This window comes from Macrobrachium nipponense, chromosome 6 (genome assembly GCF_015104395.2).
Source record: "Macrobrachium nipponense isolate FS-2020 chromosome 6, ASM1510439v2, whole genome shotgun sequence".
Taxonomy (NCBI): domain Eukaryota; kingdom Metazoa; phylum Arthropoda; class Malacostraca; order Decapoda; family Palaemonidae; genus Macrobrachium; species Macrobrachium nipponense.
The window spans coordinates 100,117,923-100,131,155 of NC_061108.1; the positions used below are offsets into that span (position 1 = coordinate 100,117,923).

The 13,233-nt window shown below is 48.0% G+C and overlaps 1 protein-coding gene across 5 annotated transcripts in view; it reads right to left on the bottom strand.

Annotated features, from left to right (window-relative positions):
* The window catches only part of LOC135216709 (coronin-7-like), a 502,494-nt gene that overhangs the window by 310,282 nt on the left and 178,979 nt on the right, over positions 1 to 13,233 (bottom strand). For all 5 annotated transcript variants that reach the window (XM_064252162.1, XM_064252161.1, XM_064252160.1 and 2 more), the window contains one exon: positions 11,841 to 11,987. In XM_064252162.1, coding sequence (XP_064108232.1) covers positions 11,841 to 11,987 — 147 coding nt within the window. The remainder of the gene's footprint in view (positions 1 to 11,840; positions 11,988 to 13,233) is intronic.

The following is a 13,233-nucleotide window of genomic DNA, read 5'->3' on the forward strand; positions in this document are numbered from 1 at the left end:
CCCAAGTAATGAGAGTGAGGCAAGCGTACCTCTTGAAACTAGCAAGCAAGAACTTGTTCCTATTGCAAGAGGCAATATAAAGTCATGGGTTTGTCTCTTGTTGGCTTCCACTTCCCCCCCCTTGTTGGGGGAAGTGGTGGATATTCACCCCTATCCCTAATGAAAGGAATAGGATGGGGCTCGGTCGAGTAGCTTACCTGCATCTCCTCCTGCTCCAGCGGGGTGACGACGACGTCCCTCTGCCCACAGGTAGAGGGAGAGAAAAAGATGGGGAAGAGAAGCCAGTCATACTCTCATTCACTCATCCATTCATGCAGTCACACCAGGATTCGATGCTGTTCTGTCCACTCGGGTGCTGGGTAAGCTACACAATGTGTTGAGCAGCCACCACGGGTCCCAAGGAAAAAGTGTCCAAGGACTTGTGGGCAATATCCCGAAGGTAGAAGGAGGTGAAGGTGGTCTGGTTAGACCAGACCCCTGCCTTCAGGACCTGCGCCACAGAGAAGTTCTTGCGGAACGTAAGGGAAGGAACAATGCCTCTGACTTCGTGGGCTCTCAGACGAAGGGTACGGATGTCGTCGCTACCATCAGCTTCGTACGCGCTCCTGATTACCTCACGTAGCCAGAAAGAAAGAGTGTTCTTGGATACTTCTTTCTTGTCACCCCGGTGCTAACGAAGAGGCGTTGACACTCAGGCCTGAGGTGTCGAGTTCTCTCCAGATAGCGCCGTAGCGCCCTCACAGGAGAAAGCAGCATCTCATCCGTATCACTGTCGGTGAAATCCATTAGGGAGGGGATTGTGAAAGACTCGAACCGGTCGTCAGGGATCGACGGATTCTGAGTCTTGGCTACGCAGTTCGGGACGAAATCGAGCGTCACAGATCCCCATCCCCTGGTATGTTAACGTCGAAAGAAAGACCATGAAGTTCCCCTACTCTCTTCGCCAATGCCAAGGCCAGCAAGAAGAGGGTCTTGAGGGTCAGATCCCTGTCTGACGACTCTCCGAGTGGCTCGAAGGGTCTTCGAGTCAAACTCCTAAGGACGAGAGTCACATCCCACCCCGGGGGCCTGAGTTCCCTGGGTGGGCAAGACCTCTCAAAGCTCCTCATAAGCAAGATCTCGAACGAGTCCGAGATATCCACTCCCCTCAGTTTCAGGACCAGGGCCAGGGCGGCTCTATATCCTTTGACTGTGGGGACGGAGAGGAGCTTGTCTCGGCGAAGAAAAACGAGGAAATCCGCTACCTGCTGAAGAGTGGCTCTGAGAGGAGATAGACCCTGTCTACGACACCAACCACAGAAGACGGCCCACTTTCCCTGGTACACAGCTGCAGAGGACTGTCTGACGTGTCAAGCCATCTCTATTGCTGCTCTGCGAGAAAAGCCTCTCGCTCGCAAGAGATGGTGGATAACAGCCAGCCATGAAGATGTAGAGACTGGACTGTCCGGTGGTACCATTCTACGTGTGGCTGGACAAGAAAGTTGTGCCAAGGGGGAATCTCTCTCGGTGCTTCTGCAAGCAGAGCCAGCAGGTCCGGATACCAAATGGCCTGGGGCCATTTGGGAGCCACCAGGATCATCCTGAGATTCGGGGTGGCCAGCACTCGGCTGATCACCTTGCGAATCAGGCAGAACGGGGGAAAGGCGTGAGCGAAGAGGTTGTCCCACGGATGTTGAAGAGCGTCCTCTGCAGCTGCCCATGGGTCCGGCAAGGCTGAAAAGAAAACCTGACGTTTCCTGTTGTGCCGGGTGGCGAACAGATCCACTACTGGACGCCCCCACAGGTTGAAGAGCCTTTACGCCACATCTGGGTGTAGGGACCATTCAGTCCCTATCACCTGATCTAGACGGCTGAGCTTGTCTGCTACTACATTCCTCTTGCCTGGAATGTAGCGGGCTGACAGCTCTACCGAGTGAGCCATGGCCCACTCGTGCACCTGCAGCGTCAACTGGTGCAGCGGGAGGGACACAAGGCCCCCCTGTTTGTTGACGTATGCCACTACCATGGTGTTGTCGCACATCAACACCACCAAGTGTCCCATCAAGCGGTCCCGGAACTCTTGGAGAGCGAGGAACCCTGCCTTGAGCTCCAGGACATTGATGTGAAGGTGCTTGTCGTGATGGTCCCACACTCCTGCAGTCAGCAACTCCTCCAACTGTGCGCCCCATCCCTCGGTGGATGCGTCTGAGAACAGCAACATCTCCGAAAGGGGGGGGGGGGGGGGGGGGAGTGCGGAGAGGCACTCCTCTTAAGAGGTTCCTGTTGTCCAGCCACCAGGCAAGGTCCTGCCTCACCTCCTCCGTGAGGAACACAGGGAAGTACGGTGGGTCCTCTGCCTGTGACCAACTCTCCTTTAGTCTCCACTGAAGAGACCGCAGGTGAAGACGCCCGTGAGGGACTAACTTCTTGAGTGACGACAGGAGGCCGATCACTACTTGCCATTGCTGAGCTGACTGTTCCTGCCAAGACAGGAACCGGTCGGCTGCCTCCCTGAATCTGCTGATCCGCGAGTCTGCGGGGAAGACTCGCCCTGCTACCGTGTCGATCAGCCTACCCAGGAACTTCATCCTCTGCTTGGGTTCGAGATCGGACTTTTCGAAGTTCACCCTGATCCCCAGATCGTGGCAGAATTCGAGAAGCTGATCCCTGTCCCATAGCAACTGCGAGCGGACTAACCAGTCGTCGAGATACCTCAGAAGACGTATCCCAGACGAGTGGGCCCAAGCAGACACCAGCGTGAACACTCGCATGAACACCTGTGGGGCGGTTGAGAGACCAAAGCAAAGTGCCCTGAATTGGTACACCGTCTCGTCAAGGATGAAGCGGAGGTACTTCCTGGAGGATTGATGGACGGGTATCTGGAAATACGCGTCCTTCAAATCCACTGAAAGCTTGAAATCGTTCTCCCTGATGGAGTCGAGCACGGAACATGCCGTCTCCATCGTGAACCAAGACTGGCAAATGAATTGGTTCAGGGGAGAGAGATCTATCACCTTTGCTCACCATGGTCTTGGTCCCCTGTCGAAGAGCTACATCCTTTGATGTTCCCGGAACGTAGGTCTGAAGATGGACCGGGTTGGAGGTGAGGGTGGCCGAGATTCAAAGGGTAGTAGATATTCCTCCCGAAGGACGTCTACTATTCAGGTCTCGGCACCGTAGCGCTGCTATGTTGCCCAATGGCTTGCCAGGCACCGCCCCACTTCCAGCAGCGGGTGAGGGGTAATGCCGTCCCTAGCGTTTCCCACCTCTCTTCGACTTCTTCCCCGTCCCTCCTCGGGGAAAGGAGGGCTTGGAGGGGGGCTGATGGCGACCTCCCCTGGCAGAAGTCGAAGGCAGAGTCTTTCCTCGGGGCTTAGACGAGGCAACCGTCTTAGCAGCCGAGGAAGCGCTAACCTAACTCTTAGGCTTGGCCGCAGTTGATCGAGGCTGCCCAGAAGCCTTCGAAACTGCCTGGTGTACCAGACGGTCACTGTCATCAGTACGACATCTTTCCACCGCAGCGTCCACCATCTCTCCAGGGAAGAGAGAGGAGGAACTCCGTACAGGTCCGTTGTGTAGTCTTAATGCCGCCTTACACCCAGCCGCCCTGGACACTCGGATAAGGACTGCGTCCCTACGCCTAAGTACAGGTTCGCCCACAGGTTTGCTGTCTGGTGGGCGAGGTAAGAAATGGCCCTACCTCCAGACTGGCAAAGTCTCCTGAAAGCCGAGTCCCCTTCAGGAGTAATATTCCCGGAGGTGGCTGCGACCTTGGACACTGTGAGGGACCACAGGTCTAGCCAAGAGACTGCCTGGAAAGCCGCCATGGCTGTGGATTCCAGGGATAGTGCCTCCTGCTGCGAGAACCAAAGGTTCTCCGACAGGAGCTGCTGCATAGACACTCCCGGAGTTAGCCTGGCTAGCTCCGGGTTAACCTGTTTGGGCGGCATCGGATCCTCTGATGGCACGTAGAATCTTCTCTGTCGCAGTAGAGGAGGAGGAAGTAGCTTGGACGACCTGCCAGACCTGAGCGAACCCTCCTGTCTGGAGACGAGCGAGTCCACCTGGTCTAGCACTGAGTCAGCCAGCTCCGATCGCGGCAGACCCACCGTCGGTCTGGGTTCCTTATCGGGCCCCCAGAATGACTCGAGCCGGGACATGGGCTCAGAAGGTGGGAGCGGCGATCCTTCCCTGAGGTCGTTGTGCTGACGAATCAGCGCAATGACCTCTGCAAAGTTCCTCTGGATCTCGGGAGTGACCGCATCTTGAGGAGTAGGACCGTCAAGCCCCTCCAACAAGAACGACTCCCAAGAGCCTCTTCCTTCAGAAGGAGGAACAGCGACAGACTCCTCTCGGTCTCCTCCTGCCACTTGCGAATATGACCTGGTCGATCCTAAGACCATGCCTGGCACGTGGGGCGTTGTGGTGGGATCGATCACTCCTTGTAGCCTCGCCTTTCCCGGCGCAATCCGAGGAAGTTGAAGGTACAGGAGAGGCAGACCTGATGCTCCCCCCTCGCTCACCGGCAGAACCTGTGTGCTTGGGGGGCTGCGGGTTGGCGATCGAGCTACAGGCCTGGTCGCCCCGCTCCCCTGGGGCGAGCAGCTGGACCGAGAACAGCGGCCCCAGTCCCGTGCGTCAGAGGAGCTGCTGCTGGTCACCCTATCCGTCCGATCCCGGTAGGAGCGGCGGTCAGGGGACCTGCAGAGACCACTGTCGCAGTAGGACCGGTGCGTGTTCTCACGGCGTGTCAAACCGCTGGGACCAGCCGAGGCTGGTTCCTGCGATCGAGGGGACCTCTTACCAGCCTCAGCCCGTGGCCAGTCTGGGACCGTCACGTCAACCCTGGTACCCGGCTGGTTGCTGCGAGAGCGGCTGCTGGCCTGGCGAGTCACTTGAGCGGCTCTTGCCAGCCTTCCGCTCCATGCCTTGGTCCTGGCGCCGAGCGAACTCGGGCGTCTGGGCCTTGACTACAAGGCCGCCCGTGGGCGACCGTACACTCGGTACCTCTCGCGAACGAGAGGCCGAGCTGGAACCTGGTGTAGCAGCAGCACCCCTAGCACCAGCTGAGGAAGTACCGGTGTTAGCTGGTACCCCTCTGGTCCCAGTCTTCTTCTTCCTTGCGGAAGGAGAGACGGGCCCTGCTCCCGAAGGAGCAGGAGGACCAGCGGAAGGACCCCCCATCCCACCGGACTGGGACGGGCCCTTAGAAGTTCCCGAAGGAGCCTTCTTAGGGGGGGAGGAGGCAGCCTTCTTCTTCCTCGGCTTGGAAGCCTTGGAAGTCGAAGGGGAAGAGGTGGCGGCAGGCGACGAAGAAGACGACGAAGACGACGATGACACCTTCCTCATTTTCTTCTTCTTCTTCGTCAGCTCCCTCAGGACAGACGTCAAGTCCTCCATCCAGGATGGAGCTGGGGCTGCTGTTGCCGAAGCAACAGGGCCTGGCTGCAGCTGTCCGGAAGGACCAGCGTCTGGGGCAGCAACACCACAGGCTGGAACGACGTCAGCATGTGCGGGAACAGCAGGAACGGCACACAGGGCAGGTACTCCAGGAGACGGGGCAGCACCCAGCGACATCCTGGGTACCGGTGGCAGGCCCAGGGGCGAGCTCTTCGGGCATCGGTAGTCTGGGGCTGGCAGCACGAAGAACCCAGGAGGTGGAGGCACGCCCCTCCTCGGCACGGCTGCGATCGTGCCCTGCACGGCAGCCGTAGGCGTCACAGACATCACGTGAGGGGTGTAAACCAGGTGAGGAGGGGCAGCATACCCTGGAGTTGAGATCGTGGTGGTAGTGGTGGTCACTGCTCCATGGGTGACCGGCACAGCCCCCGCCAGATGCTGGAGCAGCCCCTGGATGCTCGGTGCACCCTGAAGTCCCAGCGACACCCACACCTGGCCAAGGTCGTCCACCGCAGCAGAAGCACCTGAGGAAGCAACAGTTGGGTTAGGAGGGGTTCCCCCTCGCACAGGGGGGGCGAACCCCACTCCGAGCGAACGGAAGACCCCGAATACAATTGCACGTCGGGGTAACGAGCGCCCTCCTCTACGCTCGACGGATCGGGCAAAGAGAAGGACCTTGAAACCTCCCCCAAAGGGAAAGGTGCCATACGCGGGAGCTGAGCCGGGGGCAGGAAAGAAGACGAAGCGTCCGTAACCAAACGAGTCGCTGGAGAGCTTTCCAACGACTCCTTGGCAGGTCTACGCTTCTTCCTACCCTTGTACAGCACCCACTGCACCTCCGACCAATTATTACAAATATTGCACGGCTCGGCCCGAGAGCATTCACGCCCTCGGCACTGAGCGCAAAGGGCATGCGGATCAATTTCCGGAAAGGAGCGGAAGACCCCACATTTGCGGTCCTCCACCCCTGGGCACACTCTATCGTTGATGGGGGGGGCGCAGGGATAGCTCCATTGACCGGTGATCCATAATTAATGCACAAGGAAAAATGAAAAAGACAGTACGTACTTACAATTTCACTCTCAAACACTGACAAACCAAGTTGAAGAATATTCACAACAAAACCAAAGCATACGACGATGAAGCGGGCAGAGAGCGATGGCGAACACGTCCTCCACACACACAGCCGAAAGCAAAAGTGGTTCTTCACCTCCCAGTCGCGCTGCGTGTGCACTGTCGGACCGGCAGTTAACTACCGATCTCCCTTGTTCGAAGCTTACAACCGTTCCAGCTGCCGCTAGTTACCTTCCTATTGTAAAAGGACTGATGGTTTGTATTACGTATCGGAACAAAAAACTTTTTTATATCGAAGTACCATACATCCAATCGGCACCCAACAGACAATTTATATAGACATTTAATACGTCCAATCGGCGTTAAAGGGTTAACAAATGCAGAAAACATTAACACTTAACTTTACAAAAACTTAAAAATAAATGTCTTTTTTTGTACTTTTTTACTTTACGTCTTTTAACAAATTTCAATTTCTTCACCACTTCCAATTTTCTGTTTTTTCGTATCACTTGGACATTCCTGTTTGCTTACTACTAAAGGCCTCTTTAAAAAATAACTATCCAAGGAAGATTGCTTCTGCCTGCTTTTCACCATGTTCCTGAAACGACTCGGGCAAATGTCATCGAACTGCGCAAGCATACAAACTGTGTAAGTCTTTTCAAGGTGTCTCTTTTCTACAAATGTTTGCACTTTATGAAAAGCAGCTAGAACATACTTAATTTCTGCCGTTGTCATAGGGTCCTCCTACTCCTCGCCGCTGCTGGAGAACTCTTCTTGAACAACGTTATGTTGCATGGCCTCCAACTCCTTCAGGTCATCCGTCATAAGCTCCTCTTGGTGCTCCTCGAGAAGGTCATTGATGTCGTCCTCATCGACGACCAGCCCCATGGACTTGCCGAGTGCAACGATCTTGTCAAGATCTGGTTGTGAAACAGTTTCAGGATCGTCAACTCTTTCTGAATCTGCATCAGCTTCGCCCACATTGAATCCCTCGAAGTCTCGGGCGGATACGGCATCAGGCCAGAGTTTCCTCCACGAAGAATTCAAGGTTCGCCTCGAAACCTCCTACCAAGCTTGATCGATGAGCCGGATGCATATCACAATATTGAAATGCTCCTTCCAAAATTCCAGCAGGGTGAGGATTGTGTTATCGGTGATGTCGAAACATCTCTTGAAAAGATGTTTTGTATACAGCTTCTTGAAGTTCAATATCACTTGCTGGTCCATGGGCTGGAGTGAAAGGGGTGGTGTTAGGCTTTCGCATTAGCCCTCCACATCATCGGAAGCTTCTCCTTTAGCACTTTGTGGGCCGTGGGCCTTGAAGGCTCGAGGAGTCTCAGGATGATACACAAGTAGGGGCCTCACCTTAGAATCCCCACTGGTGTTGGAACATAGTGCAAGCGTAAGCCTGTTTTCCATAGGCTTATGCCCGGGTAGCTTCTTTTCTTCCTCCGTGATGTACGTCCGATGAGGTATTTTTTTCCAAAAAAGGCCAGTCTCGTCACAGTTGAAGACTTGCTGAGAACTGTAGCCTTCCTTGATTGTCATATTGTTGAATGTCTTAACAAAGGCTTGGGCCGCTTTCGCGTCCGAGCTGGCAGCCTCCCAATGCCAAACCACCGAATGGATGCCAGTCCATTTATGAAATTTATCAAACCAACCCTGAGAAGCCTTGAAGTCTGGGGTTGCCTTCGCTGTCCCTTCTCCTGCGTCGTCTTCAGCCTGAGCACTCAGATCACCGAAAATAGCACTGGCCTTCTGGCAGATTGCCGTCTCGGTTATCGTATCGGCAGCGATTTCTTTGTCCTTAATCCATACGACAGGCAGCCTCTCCATCTCATCATGCTCGTGGCTCCTCTTGTTTGAAAAAATAGTCACGCCCTTGGAAGGAGTAGCTGCTTTAATGGCTTACTTCTGCTTACGGATGGTGCCTATCGTCGATGGATTTTGGCCGCATTCCTTAGCAATCACACTCAACCGCATGCCAGCTTCATACTTTTTAATTATCTCCATCTTCGTCTCCATAGAAAGCATCCTCTTCTTTCCATGAACTTCAGCAACATTCTTGGGACCCATGGCTAATAACTCAAGTAATTAAGTTCACACACAACACGATAAAGTAACTTACAGTATACAGGCGGCCCTCGGTTAGCGGCAGGGGTTCCGTTCCTGGACACCGACGCCAAGCGATTTTCGACGCTGAGCGATTTTAAAGCCTATGGCCGCCGCACACCTTCTTTCAAAATTCTAGACCAGTCAAAGGCGCCGTAATCCCACAACGGCGCAATAAGTAAAATTATATTTATGCAGTATAGTACTATAGAATTTACTGTACAGTACATGTGGGTGTATATAGTAAAGTTTATACAGTGTACAGGTAGCTGTAGTGTTCAGGTTACGATCATTAGTCTTACGATAGTTCGATTTTATGAGAGATCAAATTACAATGGCCTAACTTCATCCATCTTCTAGTTACATAAGTTCAATAACAGCAAAAGAGAATGATGAAAGTATGGTTTTAACGTTATACTCGTTGCGTAAACGTGTACAGCCATGAACAACCGAACGAGCAACGACTTTTTTTTTTTTCTAAGTACAACCGAACTGGATAACATCTGTTTGGCTTGTATTTCGATCATCGTACTACAGTGCAACATTACCGTATTTGTTATAAATGGCGTTATGTATAGAATAGAACTGAGATATCTTAATGTAATAACTTTATTCGCTATAGATCAGAGATCAATATAGATTATAGATCAATTGGGAAATATACCGTTAAATTTAAACATAGTTATAACTGAAGCTGAGAAAACTGTTCAAGCTGCTATTGCCTGCTAATGACTATTATCGTACATCGGCAACAAGGATAAAACTGCAGTAAACGTCTGCCATCACACACAACTGTAGATAAAATTGGGATAAAATCATTTTAATCAAAACTACTATGCTTGAAAGAACACATGTTACTGTTGGTTTCACGCCGATATAAGATAAATAACGTAAAGTTCGTATTACGATGATATAAAGGATTATTGCGAACGGAATCACGTAATTTTTTACGCAATAAACATGCCGCTAACGTAATCTGTTAACGAAAAAAATAGTAGTTCACATTCACAACGAGACATATTCAATAAATATTTCCACCTAAAAACACGCTGTATATGGAAAAATAACTTTGTCTCATACAAGTATATAGATATTCGTTTACGCTAACTAGAAGCAAGAGCATTCGCTCAGAATTGCGTTATGGTGAAACAAACTCGTATTCATCAGCTGATTTCAAACCACAACATTGGCCGCTCCGCGGAATATGGGCTTAAGTTTGCCGTAGTATTTTAAAATACAATAATATGAGAATACATACAATATTCTTGGATACAGTGAAATAATGTATAACTTTTTAAAGGATTTATGGAAAAGATGCATAATTAATAAAATAACACAATGCATTTTTCGGAACTGGCGGACAAGAACGAACATGAAAAACCATCCCCTGACAATGTGGAGCGTAGTTACAAAGGCTGCCTTAATTTGTATCTTATTTCTGTACAAAAATGAAAATACCTTTACGTAATATATTTTCATACACATTTTAAACATAAAAGCATAAACATTTGAAAAATCGACACATCGATCGCTAAATTTGCACTCTTTTGAACTCGATATTTTCGGAAGAGCGGCAGACGGCGGCATACAAGAACGAACTTGAAAAAACATCGTAGTTACAAAGGCTGCCTTAATTTGTATCTTATTTCTGTACAAAAATGAAAATACCTTTACGTAATATATTTTCATACACATTTTAAACATAAAAGCATAAACATTTGAAAAATCGACAAATCGATCGCTAAATTTGCACTCTTTTTAACTCGATATTTTTGGAAGAGCGGCAGACGGCGGCATACAAGAACAAACTTGAAAAAACATCGTAGTCGATAACTTGAAGGGGAGTTTCAAAAGCTGCCTTTTTATCATATTTCTGCACAGAAATAAAAATACCCTATTCGTAATACATTTTCATACACATTTTAAACATAAAAGCATAAACATATATAAAATCGACACATCGATCACTAATTTGCACTTTTTTTAAATCGATATTTTCGGAAGAGCGGCAGGCGGCAGCTTACAAGAAAGAACATGAAAAAACATCGTATTTGATAACATGAAGGGCAGTTTCAAAAGCTGCCTTTGTATCATATTTCTGTACAGAAATAAAAATGCCTTTCACGTAATACATTTTCATACACATTTAAAATAAAAGCATGAACATTTATAAATGACACATCCATAGCTAAATTTGCACTTATGTAACTCGATATTTTCGGCATAGAACAGCGTCAGAGGCATATATTTTACCCTAATACCTACGTAATAACTCTCCATAAAATTTGTTAATATAATTTGCATAACCTTTATGGTCTGAACGGCATTTCTACTAATGTATGAACTCGTTAGACAACGGCGCTAGCGGCGCTGTTAACTGAAATTTGTGCCGTAAAGATACCTTTAAAATGCCTTATTTTTTTAATGAATATTTTTGACGACCGCCGTAAAACCGATTCGCCGTTGAGTGATTGCGCCGTTAACCGCGGGCCGCCTGTACAAAGAAAGCAACACAAATTTACGTTAACAAACGAAATCTATGTGAACGAACGAATTCCACGTGTGTACGATAACGCTGCTGCCACGAAATGGTCGAGGAACACCTTTACATAGGTGCATGATGGGACAGATGCTGACCAATAGGAGAGCAGGATCTTACAGCAGTGACTAGCAACAGGAACCAATGGGAGAGCGGGAGGATGGTGGCGAGTCTACTGAGTTGGCGGCGCGCGAGTTTTAAAATTGTTCTCGGCGGCCTGGGCGAATCTCGGTTTACAGTACATACACCCTTTCGCAACCTGAATTATTTTCGTACACAGAAGCAAAAAAAATCTTCGTCTTTGCTTTCGTAACCTGGATTTTTCGTACTTAGGGACTTTTGTATGTAGAGGTTCAACTGTAACTCTCAATAAGAATTTTCAATATCATCTGCGTAACCATTACTATGGTCTGAATGGTATTTCTACAAATGTATGTACTTGTTAGACATACTGGCACTTGCAGCGCTGTTAACTGAAATTTGTGCCGTAAAAATACCTTATTTTTTAATTAATCGCCATAAAACTGATTCGACGCTAAGTGATTGTGCCGCTAACCGCGGGCCGCCTGTATAACTATCCTTTAGACGTAAACCTCCTGTGATTCACAATTTTCACTAATCTACCAATCATCAGGCCCCAATGGTGTGGTATTAGTTAAGTTTTACATGTATACAAAAAAAACAAATCTAAATAAATAAGCTTAGTTACTGAGTTCTTACTACCACTAGGCAATACCTGGAACTTGGAGTTTGGTCTCTTTGCTGGATCAAGAGATACATTTTTGGTTGGTATGTTGGCACCACCAAGCCATTGAGATACTGTTGATGAAGGCTCATAACCAGGTGTGTCAGGAAATATGTCGGCATGGAACTCTCTGTATGTCTGGAGAAAAAAATTAATTGGTTTTAGCACTAGAAGATCAATAACAACACATGATATAGCCCTAATACAAAAGAAAAGAAGTACTATCAACATGACTATTATGTAACTCACCTGCTGGGAATAATAGTATCGGGAAGATATTAAAACAAACTGACAGCAGACTAGGGACTGAACTGCAGTGGATATTTGCCTCCTTGTGATGATTTATTAATCATATAATAGATGTATATACCGTGAGCCCCATTTCTATGCATTTCACATTTCCAAGTTTCATTTTGTTGCTTATTCTTTATGGAACACATTATTCAACTAATTTCATGAATTCACAAATTTTTTCATAAAACAATATTCACTAATTACTGTACTTTTATTTTTATAACTAAATACATTTTTTATGATAAAAAGGAATTATTTACTACCTTTTGAATTTTAATATTAATATAAACAGAAAAATATCAATAGTAAAATGCTAAATAAAAATCCCACAAAATCAGACAACAGCTTACCAATGCACATAACACACACACTCTCTCTCTCTCTCTCTCTCTCTCTCTCTCTCTCTCTCTCTCTCTCTCTCTCTCTCTCTCTTAAGGGAAGTCTAAATGTATTTGAAATTATATTTCTATAGCATAAAGTTTCGGGACGATAGAACATACTATACAGCATCTTAAATATTTGCTAATTATTTAAATTTTTATCTTCCAGTGCATTTGTTAAAATGCAAAAATGTAACTTTTCTCTCTCTCTCTCTTCTCTCTCTCTCTCTCTCTCTCTCTCTCTCTGTGTTTTGTATATTAGTACTGTACTGACATATCCTTTTAATGGAAATAATATCAAATACTGTACCATAAACATAAAAAAACACAAAAATAAACAATCCAGAAATTTCACAATAGACGACGGAGGTCGTATTGTTGTAATATCTTTGTTTTGCCTAATTTAATGTACCATATTTTATTACAAGTTTAGTTGACTATGATTATCACACATCTGGTCTTGTCACCAGATCCTCTCTCTCTCTCTCTCTCTCTCTCTCTCTCTCTCTCTCTCTCTCTCTCTCTCTCTCTCTCTCTCTCTCTCTCTCTCTCTCTCTCTCTCTCTCTCTCTGAGATAAGAGAAAGATTGATTGTTTTATGCATGTATGTTTATTTTGTACAGTATAAATAAATGTGATGTTACTTTGTCAATCATTTTTTCATATTTTCTATGCCATATATTATAGCATGGAAAATATGAAAAAATGAAT